Here is a 21,811-nt window from a genome sequence, read left to right as displayed (position 1 = left end):
TCTTCCAGCCCAGCGTTTCTCTTGATGTACTCTGCATAAAAGTTAAATAAGCAGGGTGATAATATACAGCCTTGACGTACTCCTTTTCCTATTTGGAACCAGTCTGTTGTTCCATGTCCAGTTCTAACTGTTGCTTCCTGACCTGCATACAGGTTTCTCAAGAGACAGATCAGATGGTCTGGTATTCCTATCTCTTTCAGAATTTTCCACAGTTTATTGTGATCTACACAGTCAAAGGCTTTGGCGTAGTCAATAAAGCAGAAATAGATGTTTTTCTGGAACTCTCTTGCTTTTTCGATGATCCAGCGGATGTTGGCAATTTGATCTCTGGTTCCTCTGCCTTTTCTAAAACCAGCTTGAACATTTGGAAGTTCACAGTTCATGTATTGCTGAAGCCTGGCTTGGAGAATTTTGAGCATTACTTTACTAGCGTGTGAGATGAGTGCAATTGTGCAGTAGTTTGAGCATTCTTTGGCATTGCCTTTCTTTGGGATTGGAATGAAAACTGACCTTTTCCAGTCCTGTGGCCACTGCTGAGTTTTCCGGATTTGCTGGCATTGTCACCCCAAGTTATTTTATTTTATCATTAATTTATTTGGCTGCCCAGGGTGCTTTGGGAGTGTGGAGTCTTAGCCCACTGGACCACCAGGGAAATCCCCCAAATTATTTTACATCTAGTCTCAAGGGTGGACGTTAAAGAGAAACAATACAGTTCTTATGCCTCCGGGTGATGAGATGAGAGCCTCCCTAGTGGGGATCCAGACAACCCAGGGGACCCACCTCCTCTCTAAGACATCGCCACTTCTGCAGGGGCATTTTGTTGTCCATAAGGACACAGAGGATCTGGTGAGATATCTGTACATGAGAGGCTCTTTTCCCAGGATGTGAAGGCTGATGTAAATGCTAGCTTTTCAGGTCTGTCAAACAGGAAGCACCAGAAACTCGTGTTCAGCAGGTTCGGTCTTTAATCGGCCCTGAAACTGGACTGCAGGCTGGTGTCAGCTGGCTTCTGCTTTTCTTAGAGGTTTGGATCTTTTGACAGCCAGGCTCTCCTCTTCCAGCTAAGACCCGCTGTGCAGTGAGCTTCAGAGGAAGGAGATAGAGGTGGTTGTGTTTTTAAAGTTTTTTTGTGTGTGTGCTTTTGATACTTTATTTTGAAATAATTTGAGAGGCATTGAAATGTTACAAAGACAGTACGGAGAGTTCCCTGTGTTCCTTTCAGCCACCCTTCCCGGATGTTAACACCTGACATAACAGCAGAAAGATGACCGGAAGAAGTGATAATAATAACTTCAGATTTGATTAGGATCCCAAGGCTTGACCTCTCAGCCCCATTTCTGCTCAGGACCCTAGCCGGGACCCTGCAGTACAGGTGTCAGACTCCTTAGACTCCTCAGGGCCAAGGCTGTTTCTCGGTCTGCTTGTCTGTCGTGACCTTGACACTTCCGGAGAGCACTGCTTGGGGGTTTTGTAGCATCCCTTACCTTGGCTTGGTTTCTCACAGTTACACGAAAGTTGTGCATTTGCGGGAGGCACACAGAGTCGGACACGACTGACGCGACTTAGCAGCAGCAGCCCTGGGGTGATGTGCTGATGTGTCTCCTTGCCTGTGGGGTCAGCCTTCTCCCCCTGGATAAGGTGTCCCTGGCCGGGATTCTCTGATGTGCAGTTTCAGGTTTTCCTGCCGGGACCTCGAGACAGCGCACCTGTCTCTTATCCAATGTTTGCATGTCGACTTCAGCGTCCGTCGTGGACTTTCCTGGCAGCAGTGGTCACTGTGTGGATCCCACGGTGCATTGCGTTTATGTTGCCTGCATTCCTTCTGCATTTATGAGCTAGAACACCTTTTTTTTTCCTTTAATATTTATTGACTTGGCTGTGCCAGGTCTTAGTTGCAGCCCTTGAGATTTTCGATTGTCCTTGTGGCATGCAGGATCTTTAGTTGCGGCATGTGGGATGTAGTTCCCTGACCAGGGATCAAACCCAGCCCACCTGGATTGGGAGCCTGGAGTCTTAGCCACTGGACCACCAGGTTCCAGTTCCTATGAACTAGAATTCTTCTGTAGAAGACAGCTGTCCCTTCTTCCCCTTTGCATTACGTTTTGAATTTCATACCTAAAGATGGGCATGTGTTTACAGTATCCTGTGGGTTACAGTCTAGGATGCTAGCTGTTCATCTTGTCCTCACTTTTGTTGTTGGGGGCCCCCATCTTTTAGGAGTGTTTGCACCCTCCCTGCCCCCACAAGGGGCTCTAGCTCACCCTGTATTTTCCCTGCCCCCGCCCTGCACTTGACTGTTTCTCCAGGGAGCCCTGGTTCCTGCTATACGGGAGGGTGTTTAAAAGCCGACATCTAGGTGCTGATGTGTTCAGTGCTGTGGGTGGCATGGCTTCCCGGGCCCTTGGGTCCACACAGCCTAGAACTGTGAATATGAATCTCTGCATAGGGGACATCTGTGCTTATTTCTGTATCTTTCTGTGTATATTTTTCAAAAGCCCTTGAGTTCATGCTGCTTTGATGATGGAGGCTCTGGGTGGCCTCCTTGCCCCGTGATAGGCACACAGAGCCCCTGCAGGCCAGGCTGAGTGACAGGAAGCTCCAGACCTCTTTTGAGAGCTTCTCAGGGCTCATGGCCGAGGGCGGAGCAGGCTGAATCGGGCCCTGAGCCCTCCTGGGTCAGGTAACACAGAGGCGCAGGGTTCCTGCCTTTCTGGGCAACAGACGCTGGTCCGTTTGTCGTCTCTCAGACCCTGGGCCCAGCTCCAAGGTCATGTGGGTGGTGTGGGTGGCTCCACCTGAGGGCCAGCCCTGGGTGGCCCAGAGTTGGTATAGGCCCAGGGGCCCAGGTACCCCTGTGGGGTCTCCAGAGATGCCAGCAGCCGGCGGCAGTTCCGGTCCCGTAGGGACAGCTGGGCTGCTGCTTCTTCCCGGCCCCACCTGCCTGCCGTGTGCGGAGGGCGAGGAGGAGGTGAAGGAGGAGCCATCAGCATCTGGGGCTTTGGTGGGTGCCTCCAACAGTAACATCATCTAATCGCCGCACGACGCTTTTTAAAGGAGAAATGGTCAGATCGCACCTCTTCGAGCTGGTGGTGTCTGAGGCCTGGGGTCGCCGCCTAGCCCGTCACCTTGCTGCTTACCCCCGCCTACCGGACACCCCCGTCTACCCAGAGTTCTGTCTTCAGCACAGGCTTTCTGGCCCTGCCAGCCTGTGCAGCGGGAGACACCAGGCCTTTCTGTTCTGTTTTTCATTACTTAGACTTTAATTTTTAAACAGTTGTAGATTTATAGAGAAATTGAGGCTGGTAGGGCGAGTTCCCCGTACCCTTGACCCCAACACCCAGTCTCCAGTTACCCTGTATTACATGAGGTGAGTACGTTTGTGGCAATCCATGAACCTTATGGAGACTTTCTTGTTGACTAGGGTCCTGCTTCATCCAGCTTGCCTCGTGTCTCCCTGGCGTCCTCTTCTGTCCCAGGACCCTGATCAGGACCCCTGCGATGTTCAGATGTCCCGTCTCCTCAGGCTCCTCTGGGCTCTGGTGGTCCTCAGTCTTTCCTTGTTGTTGATGCCCTTGACAGCTCTGAGGAGGACTGGGGTCAGAGATTTTGTATAACTTCCCTCTGTGGGAGTTTGTCTGGTGTTTCTCTCACGGTGACACTGGGGCGCTGGGTGTGGGGAGGAGGACACAGGTGAGGGGCCGTTTCATCCTTCATCTTGGGGTGACTTCCGTCAATATGCTTCTTCCTGCTGGGGTTGACCTGGGTCCCTGGGCTGAGGTCATGCTGGCCAGGTGTCTCCACTATAGAGTCACTCCTCCCCTCTTCCCGTGCTGTCCCTTTGGAAGGAAGTCACCATGCCCAGCCGACACTTAAGCCCCCTCTGATCCCTTAGCCCTGGCTCCCCTTTGCCAGGTTGGCTGTGGCCAGGAAGGAGGCCAAGCCCCTGGTGGTGACAGGCTGGCCACGGTGTCCTCAGCCATTGTAGGAGCAAGAGGGGTGGGTGAGCCTAGCCCTGTGTGGACAGAGGTCCAGGTGGACAGAGGCCTTGCCTTGCCTGTGGCCTGAGAACTGAGCCTTGTCCTCAGCCCCAGAGCTTCCAGCCTCCTCTCCTGGGGTCAATGCTGTCATCCCCTAGAGCATGAGGGCAGGAGGACCCGTGGTCTCGGTGACCCTGCAGCCATAGGCAGCAATAGACTGGGGTCTGTCAAGCCGAGGACCACAGGCTCAGGTGGTCTCTGCCTAACTGCCAACGTGCTGCTGGGTCGTCATCGTCCTCTGGGGAGAGAGTGCCAAGAGACAGTGACAAGTGACAGGGGAGACACATGGTCCATTAGACATGAGTGAAGGGGGGGGTGCCTGTGGGCACTGGGAGTGAAAGGGCCCCTCCTCCATCGTCAGGGGGCTGTGTATGGAAGCCGCCGGGTCAGTTTCTCTTTGCTGCTCTAACAAATGACCACAGACACAGTGGCTTAACACAACACGAGTCTGTCATCTCACTTCCCTGGAGGCCGGAAGTCTGACCTGGGTCTCACTGGGTTGAGACCAAGGCCTAGGCAGGGCTGTGTTCCTCCTGGAGGCCCCAGGGGTGAATCGGTTCCTCTCCATTTCTAACTTCAAGAGGCGCCACATCCTCGGCTGGTGGGCCCTTGTCTTCAGAGCGCATCGCTCTGACCTCTGCTGACTCTGACCCTCTCACTTCCCTCTACGAAGGACTCTTGGGTGACACTGGGCCCCCGATAACCCAGGAGCATCTGCCATGTCAAGATGCTTAATCCTGTCTGCGGTCTGTTGCCACTGAAGAGAGCACAGTCACAGCTCCCGGGGACCAGGATGGGGTGTGCTTGGGGGCCATTGTTCCGCCAGGCACAGCCGCGTTGGGGCGGGGAGGGGGATGCCAGAGTAACTGAATCCCCAGACACCAGCTCTTGTTGCTGGCGGGGCAGGTGGCAGCCAGGCAAGTAGGAGAGGCCAGGGAGCCCTTGGGATCTCATGTTGCCATGGGCGGCTTAGCAGGTTCAGAGGAGGCGGCAAGCACCCGAGGCTGGTAATTCCACAGCTTGGTGTGGCCTTTCAGCCCCGGAGGTGGGACCTGTTAGAAGGCAGTTAAATTAGGACTTCCCTGGTAGGCCAGTGGTTAAGACTCCACACTTCCAGTGCAGGGGGCATGGTTTCATTCCCTGGTTAGGGAACAAAGATTCTACATGCCACGTGGCTCAGCCAAGAAAAAAAGATACAGAAGACCATGAAATCAATTTAGTGGGTTGTGCCCAATAATTTTAGTAACCCAATTAAAATAAGAAAACGTCAACAGGCATTGTCTATTGAAATGGTGTTTGTGGGACTCATGCTATTTAAAGCTACCGCTGAGTTGAGGAAAGTACGGGGGACCTAGTTCCATGCAGCCAGGACCCCAGGGCCCTAGAACCTAGCTGCCCAGCCCAGAAGGTCAGCCCCCAGCGACCAGTCCAGCCTTGGGCAACATGTGCAATGGCACTGTGGCAGGGAGGATCTGGCAGATCCCAAGCCCAGGTGTCTGGAAAGTGGGGGCGGGGAGGCCAGACTGTTGGGGGCCCTGGGGCCACACCCCGCGTTTGGAGTCTTGTTCTGTGTCCATTCAGCAAGTGTCCCTGAGCCCGGCTGTGAGTGCTGTGATTGGGACCCTGCGCTCCGTGAGGGTCTCAGCTGCACAACGGCTGCCCCTGGGGGTGTAGATGGCAGTCACCGCGTGACAGTTCCCATACAACTGTCCTCCTTCTGGGGCACCTTCCCTGCCTTTGGGGTTCCCGAGGAGGCAGGACTTTGTGTACATCTCCCAGGAGTACCTGTACCCTAAGGCTTCCAGAAGCTTCTTGGGTCTGATGTGATTGTTCATGGAGCCCCTCACGTCCTCAGCTGATGTTTAGGAGCTGAGTGTAGACTGGGCCATTTTTGGGAGGCTTGGGGGGAAGGTGCTCATGGTTGTGGATTTTCATGTCCCTGGAAACGTCTAAACAGAGGCAGGCATGCCCGGGCTACACGCAGCTGCGAGGTGCATAATTTGGAGTTGAGATCCAGCAGCCATCAGTTTCGTTCACTGTGCTTTTATTCTGTGCGTTTTAGAAACCATCGCCATTGCTGAAACCCAACAGAAACCCTAAGAGAAGCCACTTACTGGACTGTTTGTCTCTGTGGCCTCGCTACCCACGACCGACCAGAAACCGTGAAGTAAGTGGTGTGTGGTTCTGTCCCCAGGGCTGCTGGTGGAGAAGGCAGCCCTGCTTGGTTCTGAGTTCCTGGGGTGTCCAGGGATCTGATGCCCCAAGAGGAGCCCGGACCCCTCAGGGTGGTTCTGCTGGGTGGGTCTGTTCATCTATGGGCTCCGTGTCTGCACGTTGGCCCCTCACTTCTAGAAGCCCTGAGAAGCCTCATGCGTTTCAGGGGACATCACCAGGCTTGCTCAGGACGAGCAGCCTTGTCTGTGTCGTGTCCCTGGGCGGGATGCCATATCTGGCTTCACCGAGGAGCATATTCACCCCACCCCAGTCATGGGGAGGGGAGGGTCTCTAAAAATGAAGGATAATTTTTTGAATGCTTTGAAAAGAATCCTGTGGCCCAGCTGCTTCTGAGTTTCAGCTCCAGGGTTTCTACCTTTTCCCGGACTTTTCTAGTTAACCAGGGACAGAGGGTTCACAGAGGGTGGCCTCTGAAGGTGGCCCGAGGGTATCACAGGTGACAGGAGAGGGTGCAGCCTGAGCGTCTTGTGGTCAGCACCCACGGGGGGGGAGGACTCAGGGTGGGACGAGTGGCCCCATGCTCCAGACCACAGTGAGGAAGGCTCGTGTTCAGTGTTGACCTTATCCGGGGGCTCCTACCAAGGCCTCGTGGCTGATGAGGGCCCAGCATGGACTGGAACATGGCCTTGTGTGTTCTACCATGATTTAGGAACTCAGGAGTTGGGCCCTGGAGCTCGGGTTCCCCTCTCCTTGGGGTGGCGTGCAGGCTTTGCTCCTTAAAGGGTAGCTGTCAGGCCTCTGGGTCTGGGGTATGGCCTGAGGACCCCTTGGCCCACTGTCTGTTCTTGTAAATAAGGTTTTATTGGTGCATAGCTGCATCTGTTCTTTGATGTCTCCCTTCTCACGGTGGTGGGATTGAATGGTGCCTCATGATGGGCACATCCTCTTGAGAGGGTCGTGACAAGGAGAGCTTTTTTTTTCAGAGTTCAAACAGATACTGAAGATCAGGAGCAGAAGATGGTCTTAGCCCAAGTTTTTCAGTGGAGAAATGAGATAAATGTTTCTTGTTTGCTCCTGTCGTTTTGAGCAAAGGCCCCGACCCCAGGGTACACGTGACTGTTGATTTGCCTGCTGCCTGCAGTTTATGGGGGGTTGCTTAAGTGGAAAGACTGGGTGTTGAACCAGGACACCCTTATTGCCTGAGTTGCCCAAGGTTGTGACCACGACCACGCCATCCACGGGGCTTTGCCCCACATGGCTTATTGAGGTTTCCGTGGACCAGTGCTGCTGGCCCCACAGCATCTTCTGAGTGTGTGGGCCTGATCCTCGCTGTTCCCGGGTGGTACATGCTTGGTCTGGGATCAGCCAAGGGGCTCTGGGAACGTGGAGGACGGGCCGAGGCTGGCCACCAGGGATCCCAAGAGCTGCACTGCCCTCGCTCTGGCCTCCTGGGGATAGAGCTCCAGGGCAGGACCTCTGCCTGGGGTGTCACACAGCCCAGCTTATGGTTCACACTTCCTGAGTCCTCCCCACAGCTCAGCCGAGTGGCAGGGGGACTGATGAGGTGACAACCTTGTACCCTGTGAGTCAGCCTGCAGGAGCACTGGTACCAATGTGAAGATGCAGGCCAAGGTCACCTGGGTGGGGGACGAGTGGCTGGAAGCAGCTCCCAAGGCTTTCTGGGGCCTCAGGCTGTGCCCGTGAGTCAGCTCTGCAGCCAGAGAGAGACTCCAGGCTCTGTGCCCGGGGTGCTGTCTGTGTCTGCGTGCTGGGAGGACAGCGGGGGTGGGGGTGCGGCATTGCAGACCACTGAGTATTGCTTGGTCCTCTTCCTGGTTTTCTAGAAATTTTTGTCTGAGCGAGTGGGCAGAGGTGCTTGTCCTTCCAGGTCGTCCCTCACAGCCGCAGTCCCAGGTGGCAGGTGTGTGATGACTGTTACTTATTTCTTTCTGTGATAGATTTTTTTTTAATACTCTTTTTAAAAAATTTATTTTTGGCCCCGCTGGGTCTTGGTTGCTGAGCGCATGGTTTTCTCTAGTTGCGGCGAGCGGGAGCTACTCTTTGATGCAGAGCGTGGGCTTCACATTGCGGAGCATAGAGTGTGGGTGCATGGACTTCAGTAGTTGCGTCTCATGGGGCTTAGCTGTCCAGAAGCATGTGGAATCTTCCAGGACCAGGGATCCAACCCGTGTTGCCTGCATCACGAGGCAGATTCTTAGCCACTGACCTACCAAGGAAGCCCTATGTGATGGATTTTTCTTGTGGTGTTTGAGGGAGATGGAATAGTGCCCCCCAAGATGCCCAGGCCATAACCATGGGACCTGTGAAGATGCTCCTTGACATAGTGAGAGGATCTCAGCGGCTGGGACGATGTTAAAGATCAGGAGATGGGTGCTCAGCCCTGGTTATCTGAGCTGTCTGACGTCATCACAGGAGTCCTTCTAAGAGGGAGATGGGTTCAGAGAAGGAGACCTGGTGATGGAGGCAGAGGTCAGAGAAAAGAGTCTGAGAGACGGGGGATGCTGCACTGCTGGCTGTGAAGATGGAGGGAGGGGCCCAAGCCAGGGAGGTGGTGCCTCTAGAAGCTGGGAGAGTCAGGAGCCCCCTAGAAGGCACACAGCTCATGAGAGATCTGCACAGGACTCCTGGCCCTCACAACTCGGAGGGACATTTGCGCTGTTGGAGCCCCTAGGTTTGTGGAGATTGTTTGGTAGCTGACAGAAATGCATGCACAGAGCTGTGGGCCATTCTTCCTTTGTGCCTTTCAGTTTTGACGTCGTTCAGATAAATGTCAGGATGGACCCAACCTGGCGCTCGGGGCCCCCGCCCCCACCCTGTCCCCACACAAGTCCCGTCTGGCCTTGGCCTCCCACCTTCCTGCCTCTGGGCTCTGCTCGCTTTGTCCATCTCAGCCCTGTAGCAGGTTCAGTCTAGTTTCATGGGGTGGATTCAGGTTGAGGCCATGTCCTTGCATCCTCTGAGGGGCCCCTGGTGCCTGTGCTCCCCCATCTTAGTGCTCCTGCTGCATGGAGGCGGCACCCTGCGCCCCCAATCCAGCTGCACAGGCCAGGGAGCAGAGGGGGCAAAGGTTTCTCTGACATGGGCTGGGGATGTGGAAGGGCAGCAGGTAGTGGCCCCGAGTGCCCCCTGGACTTCAGGCTCTGTGTGATCAGGGAGCACGCCTGGTGTGCAGGGAACCCAGGTGGTAGTCGGTGCTCCAGGCAGAGAAGGTTGAAGTGGGAAACTGTATGCAGGTTCGAGGGACACATGACAGAGTGCCAGGCCCACTCAGTGGGCCATTGGGGGTCGGAACAGGGCTGGGAGTATAACGCTCTGCCTCCGTGGTGGGTTTTGTCTTGACTCCTGTTGGAGGGGCAGCCATTCCTCCTGGGCCCAAGTCTGCTCAGGGGCCCCTGGTTGTCATCCCCTGTTGAGAACTGGGCTTTGGTGGCAGGAGCTGAGCCGAGATGGGGGCAGGCCCAGGGCTGGCCAGAAGTCCCAGGAAGGCTGGGGCTTTACCTGGCAGCAGGTGGAGCAGGTAGAGGGAGGGGCAGAGGGGAGAGATCTGGGGGAGAGACACCTCCGGGGTGGGGGCATATTGTGCTCAGAGAGCCCCGGAATCTTTTTCAAAGACAGTGCAGTCCTCAAGGTTTAGCTGTGTTGTGAGGTTACGTTTTCTCCAGAGGACGTACCTTCCCGCACACTGAGTATTGTATTTTTGTCAAAGCCCAGAATTGCAGGTTCCCAATGTCCAGTTCCTGGACAACATCTGCCATCAGCCTCAGAAACCCTTAGTCCAGGGCCCACTGGGTCAGAAAGACTAGACTGTCTCCTGGGGAGGCGGCGTCTCTGCCAATCATCTCTTGTCCGAATCCTGGGTCTCAGATGGACAGAGTGTGCCTGGCTGCAGGAGGCCCACCCCTTGGGGTGTCTCTCACCCACTCTCTCCTTCCTGAGGCGCTCAGGCTCAGCGCGCACTACTGACCCGGGCTCCTGGGGGTGCCTATCCCAGGCCGGGGTCCAGATCCAGAGAGCCTTTTGCTCCTGGGAGGGGCGGTGCAGCACAAGTGAGGTGGCAACCTTCATGGGGGGCAGCCAGAGTACCCCCACGGCCCAGCCCATGAGTCCCCAAGTTTGAGGGCCACTGGGGGGAGGTGCCAGCACAGGAGGGCCCCTCTGGGCTGGACTCACTGGGACCTAGAGAGTGGGGGATCCCCTTTCAACCTGACTCAGTGCCCCCTCTTGTCAGATGTGTCTTGGTGAGGAGGAGCCGCCCAGGACGGCCGGGAAATGCCCTTCCTGTGTGGTCCTGCTCCTCCGTCCCAGGTGGTGGGCTGCAGGGGGCCTGGGGGGCCTCAGGAAGGTAGAGTCATGCAGAGTCTCCTGAACACATGACTTTAAAAAGAGATAATCACTTTATTGAGAAGTAATTCACAGAGCAGACAGTTTATGCATTTAGCTTGTGTTAAACTCCCTGGTTGTGGCCTGTATGGATGCTCTGCCCGTAGCCTCAGGATGAGGAGTGGGGAGAGAGGGGCACAGTCTTTCCTACTAGGGGCTTTGAGAGCTGGGGTGGGGTGGGGGGACCCACCAAGCGTCTCTGGAGTTCACACCTCCTGTAGACACCTCCTCCATGGCTGACCCAGGGGGTGTCCTCCATCTTTCATGCGGTGAGGGCTCAGGTTTGGGGGAGCCCTCCTGTGGGCTGAAGAGATGAGGGCTCTAGTCGCCTATCTTGCCAGGCTCCAGAGGTTATATTTATTTTTGCAAGTGCAGAACTTTCTTCTTTTCTTCTCCCCCACAGCAACCTCTGTTTCTTTTTTGGTGGGGGTAGCAGCTTTATTGAGATTGACTCCACCTACCAGCCAGTTCTTCCATTTAAAAGACATAATTTTGATGTGTGTGTTCAGAGTCCTGCAGCCATCCCCACAGTTGACTGGGGAACATTTCCATCGCTCCCTAAGGAAACCTGACCTTAGCCTCTGGGGTCCTTCTGGGTCTGCTTCTCTCACCAAGCATCACATTTTCGAGGTCCATCCCGCTGTGGCAAGGGTCAAGGCTTCCTTTCATTCTGTGGCTGAGTGACACTCCCGACGTGCTGCTGAGTGGAGGGGCTGGTTTGTGTACCTTCATTTGTTGATGGACACTTGAGGTGATTCCACCTTTTGGCTGCTGTGAATCATGCTGCTGTGGACATCTGTGTATAAGTTTTTGTGTGGACATATGTTTCTCTTGGGTGTATATTTAGTAGTAGGATTGCTGACTTGTGTGGTCAATGCCACATTTAACTTTTGGGGGAACTGCCGGGCTGTTTTCCACAGTGGCGGCGCCATTTTGTGTTCCTTCCAGCTGGGAGTCAGGGTTCCTGTTTCTCCACCTCCTCACCTGCCCTTGTCATTATCTGCTTTTTCACTCTGGTTGTTGTGGGCAAGGTGTGTCTCACTGTGGTTTCCATTTGCTTTTCCTTGGTGGCTGACTGCCTCGAGCATCTTTTCATGCGCTTATTGGCCATTCGTGTCTCTTTGGAAAAATGTCTGTTCGAGTCCTTTGCCCACTGTTTAATTGCGCTATTTGTCTGTTCACGACTGAGTTGTTAGAACCCCGCTTGTCGTGGCACGGCATGGTCTGGTCAAGAGTGTGTCCGTCTTTCTGGACTGTTCTGTGAGTTCCCTCATGGGGGATCCTCGGTCCCCTTGTGTTCCCAGAAGGTTGGCCCAGGGCTGGATTTCAGTCAGATTCCTTTTGTTATCTTTTAAAGTATGCACGTGTATGATTTTCATTTGCCCTCCTTCAAAGAAACATGTCAGGGGTTATGGTGTATTGGGATTATAAACCGTTTTAATTTTCTTCTTCATATTTACTTACTGAAAGCTTCATTGCAAAGGGCACGAATAAGAGGAAAAACCTCACACCCGTTTCCCTGCTGAGCTGAACCTGCATGGCGGTGGTGGGTGGAGAAGCCGGGTCTCTTGCCAGGTGCAGCTGTAGGAAGCTCCACCTGCTTGCATCCCCACCTCTCGATGTGAAAGCGGAGGGTGCTTGGGTGGGCAGGACCCTGGGGCCATCCCACCCTGCGCAGGACAGGCTGGTCTTGGGGGGAGACAGGTGTCCTGCTTGGGCTCATCTCCTACCAACAATGTGGGGCGGGGATGGGGGGCAGTCCCTGAGGAAGGGTGGGCTCCCCACTTGGGGATGCAGAGGTGACCCCGTGTATGCCAGGACCCCCAGAGTCTGTACCAGTCCTGCCATCCGTGAGTGTGACCTTCACAGTGGGGCCTTGCCTGCTGCCCCCGCCCCTGCCCTGTGCGCCCAAGTGTGGCATGGGGTGGCCCAGGGCAGGGCCTGGTTCCGGCGCCTGGCCTCCAGGTCTGTCCCAGGGAGCTGCCCGGCTCGGCGGCTGTTCCTGGGCTTGTGCTGCCCTCTAGTGCCCACTGCGGGGAGTGTTTTTGGAGAGCTAGTGGCTGTGACTTGGTGAATGGACACCGCACCCCCACTTCCCAGACTGGCGGGAGTCCTGCCCGTCTCACCCCCGCCACTCCCCCGCCCCCGCTCACTTTGTGCGAGGGTGTGGACTTGGTGAATTTTCCTCTGAGTGCTGGGTGCGTGTGCTCTGGGGTTCCGACCTTGTGCACATCCTGGAGCGAGTCTGGTTTTCTCTTGTTTGGAGAATTTAATCTGCCAACAGGGACCCTTCCCCAGTGTGTGTCCCTCAAGTGTCTCCCTGACTAGGATGGGCCACAGCCTCCCTGCTGGTCTCTGTGACTCTCAGAACAGGAGAGGCCTCTCTAGCCTGCAGCCTCATCACCTGGAGGAGGTCCTCCTCCACCGACTCTCCCCCTCTGTGCCGTGTGGTCCAGGCTTGGCTGTAGCCCAGGGTGATGGGGCTCTGCTCTCCTCATTTCGGGTTGTGCCTTGGGCAGCCCGTGGGTCACTCCTGTGGGTCGCTGGGGCCTGGGTTCACTGACAGCAGCCGGCCCAGTGCTGGAGGGACCCAGGCGCTGCTCGCCTGCCCGCCCGCCCGCCTGTGGTGGCCGTGCCCGAGGAGGGCTTTCCTGTTCAGGAAACACACACACATATATGACCTTACTCCCTTTTCCAGCCTGTGCCGTGCTGCTGCCCCTGGATTCCAGCTCCACGATCAGTGTCAGTGAATCTGGATGTGATCCTGATATGAAAAGATTTTTATTTCCAAGGCCTCTTGTTTGAAATGGGGGCTCAGGCCTCCAGCAGTGCAGGGGCTCTTAGGACGAGGCCAACTCTCTTTGTAATTAATTGAAGTCATTTGGTCTTTTGTGTGGGAGATGAAGCAGCCCTGGCTTCCCTGGGCCGCATTCAGCTGCACAGCTTCTGTCCTTGGGTGGGGTGCTTTGGGCCCTTGTGGGGGGCAGGGGACCGGCTGGCAGTGGTGGTGCTGACGTTCTCTGTCTCCTTGCAGGTGTGGCCATCCCTCCGCTGCAGCCATGGGGTCTGAGGATCATGGGGCCCAGAACCCAAGCTGTAAGATCATGACGTTCCGCCCAACCATGGAGGAGTTCAAGGACTTCAACAAATATGTGGCCTACATCGAGTCCCAGGGGGCCCACAGGGCGGGCCTGGCCAAGGTGAGTGACCCCCGGCCCTGTAGTCACTTTCCACGGCTGCTGCCCTATACTCCCCTGGGATTTGGGGCCCATGAGGCACCCATTAATCCGCTCCTTGAGCCCCTTATTTATTAAGGACACTCGTACGTTCTTTCCCCAAGCCCAGCACTGTTTTGGCCACTGGGATCCCCAAGGGTGTGGACGCAGGGTGGGACTCAGCGCATCGCGATGGGACCCGCAGCCGCCTCACCTCCCTGGGGCTTCGCGGAGTTGCTGCTGAACAGGGCTGACTTGCTGCCTTCGTATTCCTCCTTAAACACGTTTTTTGGGAGACTGTCATGTACATGGGCAAGTTCAAACATTGTGATGGGGTCCAGGGGGAGAACAAGTGCCCCCTCTGACCCAAGCCCCTCTGCCTGGAGCAGTGGGGCACCAATTCCTGTGTCTCTTCCCATGCCTTTCACACACGGATGTGAGCATGCATGTGCGCCATAGATGGCTGCCCACACTTCTCTGTGCAGGGGACAGGTCTCGGAGAGCTCCTTGGTGTACACGTGAGCCTGTGTATACATGGTTCTGCCCAGCACATAATCTGGGAGATTCATCACCTGTTTGGGGTTCTTCGAGTTGCTTCCCATATGCCTGTCATTGTGTCTCACACCCAGTCCTCTGTTAGCGATGCTGGGGGTTGCCCAGCCTTTTCTGCAAAGGTGAGATAGGAAATATTTTCAGATTCTTGGGCTGGACTGTCTGTCACCACCTCTCAGCTCTGCAGCTGTGGTTGACTCGCATCCCCACAGGCCTGGCTGTGTGCCCATAAAACCTGATGTATAGACATCAAAGTGAAGGTTTCATAGAATTTTCACCCGTTCTGAAATAAGTCTTCTTTGTCATTTTCCCCTAACCATTTAAAAATGAAAAAAAGAACACGGCGTCAGCTTGCTGGCTGGACAGAAGCAGGTCGTGGGTGGTCCTGGACCATGGGCCCTGGTGGTCTGTCCCCCAGGCAGTGTCTGCAGCGAGGGGGCAGGTGTGCTGGCCCCCTCATCCTCACCTGGCTTTGGCTGGCTGTGTCACACCCATGCTTTTCGTCTCAGCTGCATGGAGAACGAGAGGAGCGCCGTGGGCCTGCGGGAGTCCCCTCCTTGATCTCTGTTCCTTGCACCCTACCCCCCTCTCCATGGCACAGACTCAGCAGAACGTTCTCATCAAGGTCCCTGGCTCTGGAAGCCCCTGGCCTGGTTCTTTTAGGTTCAGAGCCTCTGTTTGGGGCTGAGAGATTGGCTGGTGGCAGTTGTTGGGCCCCTTTCCCCCAGGTGCCCTGTCTGTCTGGGGTGGAGGGGGTCTCCTGAGGCCTGGGGCCTCCCTTTATCTGGCATATCTTCTGTCCCTGACCTCGTTCCGCGTCTGCTGGGATGCGGCTCCAGTTCTGTTTTTGGATTCCAGTCGTCCTTTCTGCCAGGAATCTTGTTAACATCATGGAATGTTCTGCCGGCAGCACCTGGCGCTCCCCCCAGCCTCTCCTCTCTGTCCTCTGCTGTCACCTCCCGCTCCCACTTCTGGCTGTTTCCAGTATTTTCTGTCGCGGGGCCACTTGGGGTGCAGCCTTGTGTGCTGTGACTGAGTCTCCGCACACGACCTCGCCAGCCTACATCCTCTGGGCCCTGCATCTCTGCTCTAAGCTAGCTCTTCAGGCTGCTGGACCCACTTTTTGCCAGCTTACTTAAATCGATGGGAAACCACTCAGCCTGGATATTTTTGTGCGTCAGATGTTTTCAGGCGCATTTTCTCTCGGCCCTTTGTTTGAAGGTTCCTTTCCACTCCTCTTAGGTGGTGTTTTCTGTGCTGTTTGCTGTGGTGCGGGCAGGTCTCTCTGAAAGGGCAGGGTGGGGGCAGGCATGGCCGCTGGGAGAACTCCCCTGCTGTCACTGAGAGATGCTGTGGGGACAGTTATGCCGACACACACGCTTGCATGTGCGCCCTCCCTGCCCTCATCTTCAGGGAAGGCATGCTGGTGCCTCTGGCCCTCAGCGGTCTCCCTACCTCTGCAGGGACAGGGGGGTCCAGGGAGGCACCCCGCCACATCCCTCTTCTCCCCCTCGCCACGCCACGTATCACTTCTTCCCCATGCAACCCTCAGCCCTGCCAGCCTCCTTGGAGAAGGGACTGGGTGTTTTGCTGGCCTGAGCGAGCTCTGCAGACGCCAGGTCCCCTTCGCTCTAGTCTCACCAGCCTTGACTGCCCTTCTGGGGTTGGGGTGTGTGTGTGGTGTTGGGGTTTCCTTTTCCATCAAAGCTATGTTTGATGACCCCCACCCCCACCCAAACAAAAGCTCTGTTGGGCTCAGGGCAGCTGGGTGGGGGTGGGGTGAGCACTCAGTGTGAATGGGGGGCTGGAGCTCTGGGGGTGCGGGACTCTGGGTATGTGTAGGACTTTCGGGGTGACCAGCCACATTCCTCAGCTGTTCTTGTGCTCTGGGCCACTGCCCAGCTGGGGTCCTTCCCTCAGGCTGCTGGGGAAGGGCCGAGGGGGAAGGAGTCAGGAGGGGGCACGGCCTGAGGTCCTAGGGCCGAGGTTAAGGGTGGTCAGGGCCCTCAGTGCATCCCTGAGTCAGGTGGGGCCTGGCTCCTCTGAGCACCAGGCCTGCCACCTTCAGGACGGCTTGGGATTCTGCTGGTTCCCAGGAGCAGAGGCTGGTCCCTCCCTTGAGTCTCACAGGGTCCCTTCCACATGTACCCCAGCTGCCCACTCCCCAGCTGTACTCCCAGCTTGGCCTTCGTCCCATGTCCCTGTTCCCTGGGCTGTGTGATCTCTTCTCAGGAGGTGTCCCTGAAGTGGGGCTCCTGGAATGGGTGTGCACTGCAGCATCCCCGTCTCTGTTCTGGGGCCTCATCCACGCAGAGTCCTGAACTGGGCACGCGGTGGCCAGAGGGTATGATAGTGGAGCCCCCGGGACGCAGCGAGTGCACACTGTGCCAGGCAACACCCATAGACCACCCTGCCCACGGCTGCTCACTGTGTGATCCCACAGATCCTGGGCAGCTGCGCACAGTCCCCCCACTGCCCAAGCTGGTGGTGCCCAGGTTGGCCTGGCCCTGGGGCTCCAGGGAGCTCGGTGATGTGGATGGGGGGGTGCCCAGTGCCCCGGTCTCTCTCCAACTGGCACCTGGTCCTGAGCGGCTGAGCCCAGGGAGGGGCCGCTGACCACTGTCCTGGTCTTGCAGATTATCCCCCCAAAGGAGTGGAAGCCACGGCAGACGTACGACGACATTGATGACGTGGTCATCCCAGCACCCATCCAGCAGGTGGTGACAGGCCAGTCGGGCCTCTTCACACAGTACAACATTCAGAAGAAGGCCATGACGGTCGGCGAGTACCGGCGCCTGGCCAACAGTGAGAAGTACGCATGCTGGGTTGGTGTGGGGGGTGGCGCAGGCACAGTGTCCACAGAGCCTGCCCGTGTGCCCCGGGTGGGCCTCAGCAGCCTGGGCTCTCAGCCCCCAGGTTCTTGGGGAGCGAAATCTGGACCCTCACCTGACCCAGGGCCACGCCATGCACCTGTGTTGCCCTCAACACCGACTGCTGAAGGCCAGCCTTTCAGGGCCCACCCATGTCCCCCGGCCCTGGAGTGCCGCCCCGCATGCCCCTCCTGGGATGTCTCAGCTCTGCGGCACTTCCTCAGAGGGAGGCTCCTCGGGAGGGTCTCTCCAAGCTCCTGGTTCAGCAGGGCCCACGTGGGCGCACACTCCAGGAGCTTGTGGGCGCATCCGTGGGCATTCATGGCATGTGGGCACTCTCCCTTTCTGTGGCGCTCCCAGCCTCCCTGAAACCATTGGTGCATTGCTGGCAGTGTGTTTGCTTATTTGCTTTCAAACAAGCATCCTGTGAGGCAGGCATTATCTGCCCCCACCCCATGGTGCCCGGCCCATCATTGATACCGTCTATATCTTCAAGGAGTAGTCTTACAAGAACTGTCAGAGCCCAGGTGCCTCCTCCAGCTCCCATGCCCCTGGCCTGTGGTCTTATTTGGGGGTCCTGGGCCCAGAGAGCTGGTGAGACGGGACCACTGGGCACTGTTCCAGGCTGGACTGCCCGCCTGTGCATCCACCTCCCCTGACGGTCATCACACCTCATCCTCGTGCTCCAGGACTGTGCCCACACGAGGGTGGCCTGTGCTTGAGCAGAGCTTCTCCCCTGGTTCATCCAGTAGGTGCGCTGAGCCCCTCACACCTGGTCTGTCCCCAGGTACTGCACCCCCCGGCACCAGGACTTTGACGACCTGGAGCGCAAGTACTGGAAGAACCTGACATTCGTGTCACCCATCTACGGGGCAGACATCAGCGGCTCCTTGTATGATGATGTAAGTACCGAGGCCACCCGGCGTCTGGGTGGACAGTGAGGGCGAAGGGCGAGTGGGCTCCCTCCTGGATGGTCAGGGCAGGGATGACGCAGGACGCTCCGCTGGGCTTCTGTTGGGGCTCTACTTATAGGTGGGTGCCGAGCTCAGGATGAGAGAAGGAGGCTGGAGTCTGTAGAATCTTTCCTGCCAGGTCAGAGCGCAGCCCTGCCCGGATGCCATGCTCGGCCGCTGACCTGCAGCCTGACCGCAGGGCAGTTTTAAAAAGACGAGAGCCAGCATTCCATCCCTTGTCCCAGTTGTTGTTTAGTCTCTCAGTCGTGTCTAACTCGGGCAACCCCACAGACTGCAGCCTGCGCCAGGGTTCTCAGGCTTGACCTTCTCCCAGGGCCTCTGTCAATTCTCATTTGAGTGCTTTTCTTCTCGAGTTTCTGTCACTCCATCTTCCTGGAGACCTGGGAGCTGAGTTCCCAGCCAGCTGAGCTGCCCCTGGCTGCATCACGTCCAGTCCTTGTGCTGCCCGAGGCCTGTCCAAGGGGTGAGACCAGACCGCTCCCCTGACTGAGGCTTGATGTCAAGGCCTCGGGCAGGGCTGGTGTCGAGCAGAGTGGGACCATGTTTTGGGGGGATGGTTTGTAAATATTTACAGGACCTCGAATATTTGGGGAGATGGTTTATAAATATTTATAGGACCTCGGATAACCCTGGGATGTACCTAATGGGGTTCATTTCAGGGCTCCGAAGCCTGACTCTCTCCTAGGTGTTCTGCACTGGTAGGATCCAGGCCTCTCCACTCCCCCTCTGCCCCCTGCGTGCCCCCCACTCTGTCCCTCTGAAGGCTGTCTGCTGAGAACACTCTTGTCCACTCAGCCCTGGTCCCCTAAGGGCGGCTGGCTGGCCACCTGGTCTCGGGTCAGGAGGTAAGGGTGGGAATAAAGTCCCTCCTGAGAGAAGGGTCAGGACCCTCCCCGGCGCCCAGGAGAGGAGCTTGTTAGAACCGGCGGCTTGTGTTTCCCAAGAAGCATGGGAAACATGTGACCTTGCTTGGGTCCCGAGCTGAGTCGCTGCTGGTGTTTTGGCTTCACAGAGCCCATCTGACCTGCTGCGGCTTTTCCCTCTTCTGCTAGCGGGTTTGCCTTGTGGTGCAAGGCGGCAAGGGCATTAGTTTGTTACCTGGGAGGCGTGGGTCAGGCTTCAAGTGAGCTCACCCATGTCCCTTAGAACCCAGGGAGACACCCTCATCCTGGGTCCAGTACCGAATTTGCCCTTCACCCCTGCTTCCTCCTTCCTGGGCCTTGGTTTCCCCATCAATAAAGTGGGGCACAGCAAGTGCAAGGAGCCCCTCATTGGGGGTATCCCAGACCCTAAGCTTGTCCTCTTGGCCTTGACCCCAGAGTCAGATGACCCACAAGTCCAGCCCTCCTCCAGACAAGCACACAGCTTCTGGGAGCAGGGCAGTACCTACTCGGAGGACAGGGTCACAGATGCCCTGTCGCATGCACTGCTGCCCAGGCCCGTGACTGCCCCCGCGCCACATGCCTGCCCCCTCACATATCCCTGCCCTGTGCACCTCCCATGCACCTTGCCCCATCTCCTGGCTGTGCACCTCTGAACACCAGGATTGGTCACCTTGTTGATGGCGAGCTTTGCAGTTACACCAGTGTGTTTTTGTACCACCAGCCAGGTCGGCCTTGGGCCAGTGCAGAGGTTCCGGTGTCAGATTGATGGGGGGCTAGTGGGGCCATGTGCCTTGCACTTCCTGGGGCTCCTCGGGGTCCATTCACTGCTGCCCCTGCTTCTCTGCTTACCTCAAGGGCCTCTGGACCCAGGGAGAGGGGCTTCACCTCCAGGCCCCCATTTCCCACATCAGGCCACTGAGGCCCTGAGCCACCCTCTGTAGAGGCCAGGATCAGGGCTGGGCTCCCCCAACTCTCTCTGGTTTCATCGTGTTCATGGCTCCTCCTGTGAGCAGCTCTGGCAGAGCACCGCGGTGGGCATCCCTGGGGCCGCGTCTGGTCTCTAAACACAAAGAGGGCGATTTCCCCGGGCAGGACAGAGCCTCCGTTCTGTAACTAGCACCCTTTCCCTTAGGACGCTTAGTCTTTACAGGAGATTCCCCAGCTATGAGTGGGGACGTTGCGGCTCCATGGCTGGGAACCTTGCTGCATCCCACTCTGTGTCCAGTCCCAAGCTAGTGTTAAAATCCAGGCCGGCTGGCTAGTGGCCCCAGCTGCCTGTGCTCTGCACCTCCAGCCAGCTGCCATCCTGACTTGGCCGTGGTGTGCACCTCTGTGTGGGGGTCGGGTGGTCAGTGTTAGCCTCCCTGCCCCGCCCCAACAGCCTGGCCCCAGCTTGCTGCTCTGCTGCTCAGTTTATGGATCGTGACTTCTTGGAGGGGAATTTGACCCCAGCAGCCTGATGGGACAGAACGGAAGTTCATGAGCTTGAGTACAGGGTGGGTGTAGAGTTGTACGCATGTTGGTCAAATGACCCGTCATTTTCCACATAGAGTTTTGGAATGTTAGTGCCAGTTGGGTTGCTTTATTTGTTGAGTATTTGAGTCAGTGCTTTTTTAAACATTATTAAGATATAATTCACATACCATACAAACGACCCGTTTAAAACAGATGTTTGCTACTGTTTAGTTGCTCAGTTGTGTCCGACTCTTTGCGACCCCATGGACTGTATAGGCCACCAGGCTCCTCTGTCCATGGGATTTTCCAGGCAAGAATACTAGAGTGGGTTGCTCTTTCCTTCTCCAGGGGATCTTCCTGACCCAGGGATCAAACCTGCATCTCATACATTGGCAGGCAGATTCTTTACTGCTGAGCCACCTGGGAGTCACATTGTAGATGTGTAGGCCTGACAGCAGGGTGAATGCATAGGACTTTGGGGAGGTGACCGGTTGCTAGTGCCCCCTGACCTCAGGCAGCTTCTACTGGAAGTGACCCCAGGCTTCTCATGCTTATGGTGGGGGTCTGATCCTGGCCTTCCCCTGCATCCTGGGCTCCAGCCACAGCTCACCTTGTAGAGACCTACCACCTGCCCTGTGAAGTCAGGGCCTGGAACATGGATGCGGCGGGTGGCAGGGTTGGATCTGGGGCGTGAAGGAACACTGCTGTGTGCTCAGCATCTCAGCATCTCCCTGAGGCTTCCCCAAGGACTGGGAGTCGATGGAAGCGTGTTTTACGAGCTCTCATGACAAGACAGGGCTTGTTTGCTTGTGGCATTAGGAATGGATGAACCTGGTTGGCGGGGATCCTCCTGCGTTTGCCTGGCTCTGAGCATCGTCCCCACCTCTGCGGCGGGAAGGTGCAGGAAGGCCTGTCTGGCACATGACTGTGAGGCCCCGCTTGATGTGTCCTTCCTCCCTCTGTGTCAGTGAGCTCAAGGCACGTGAATGATTCCTCAGTTGCCGTGGCCTCTGCAGCATGGCCTTCACTGCCCGCGATTCCCACACAACCACGCACAGCTCAGTGCGGGATTGGGGGAAGCTGCGTCTGACCATCTGGCCCAGGGCGGGGGCTGTGCACGGCCCAGAGTGGGTTTTGGACACCAGCGTGGGTGAGGCTGTGAAGTGGGCGGGTGTGGGGCCGGTTGCTGCCTCTCGGTCCCTGTGCGGGGGTCACACTGCCACGGGGGGCTCAGAGGGAGTGACGTGG

General features: G+C 56.7%; 1 protein-coding gene across 8 annotated transcripts in view; it reads left to right on the top strand.

The window, feature by feature from the left end:
* KDM4B (lysine demethylase 4B) overlaps positions 1-21,811 on the top strand; it is a 119,981-nt gene that overhangs the window by 24,266 nt on the left and 73,904 nt on the right. For 5 of the 8 annotated variants that reach the window (XM_081499626.1, XM_081499624.1, XM_081499628.1 and 2 more), the window contains exons 2-5: positions 6,100-6,204; positions 13,648-13,813; positions 17,017-17,192; positions 18,038-18,152. In XM_081499626.1, coding sequence (XP_081355752.1) covers positions 13,673-13,813; positions 17,017-17,192; positions 18,038-18,152 — 432 coding nt within the window. In that variant the 5' untranslated portion in view covers positions 6,100-6,204; positions 13,648-13,672. The remainder of the gene's footprint in view (positions 1-6,099; positions 6,205-13,647; positions 13,814-17,016; positions 17,193-18,037; positions 18,153-21,811) is intronic. The other 3 variants (XM_081499627.1, XM_081499625.1, XM_081499630.1) reach the window with 1 other exon arrangement.

The sequence above is a fragment of the Giraffa tippelskirchi genome, chromosome 6, assembly GCF_054371585.1.
Source record: "Giraffa tippelskirchi isolate mGirTip1 chromosome 6, T2T-mGirTip1v1.2.pri, whole genome shotgun sequence".
Lineage (NCBI taxonomy): Eukaryota > Metazoa > Chordata > Mammalia > Artiodactyla > Giraffidae > Giraffa > Giraffa tippelskirchi.
Note: the sequence above shows the minus strand (reverse complement) of the source record. Positions and strands in the feature narration are given on the sequence as shown.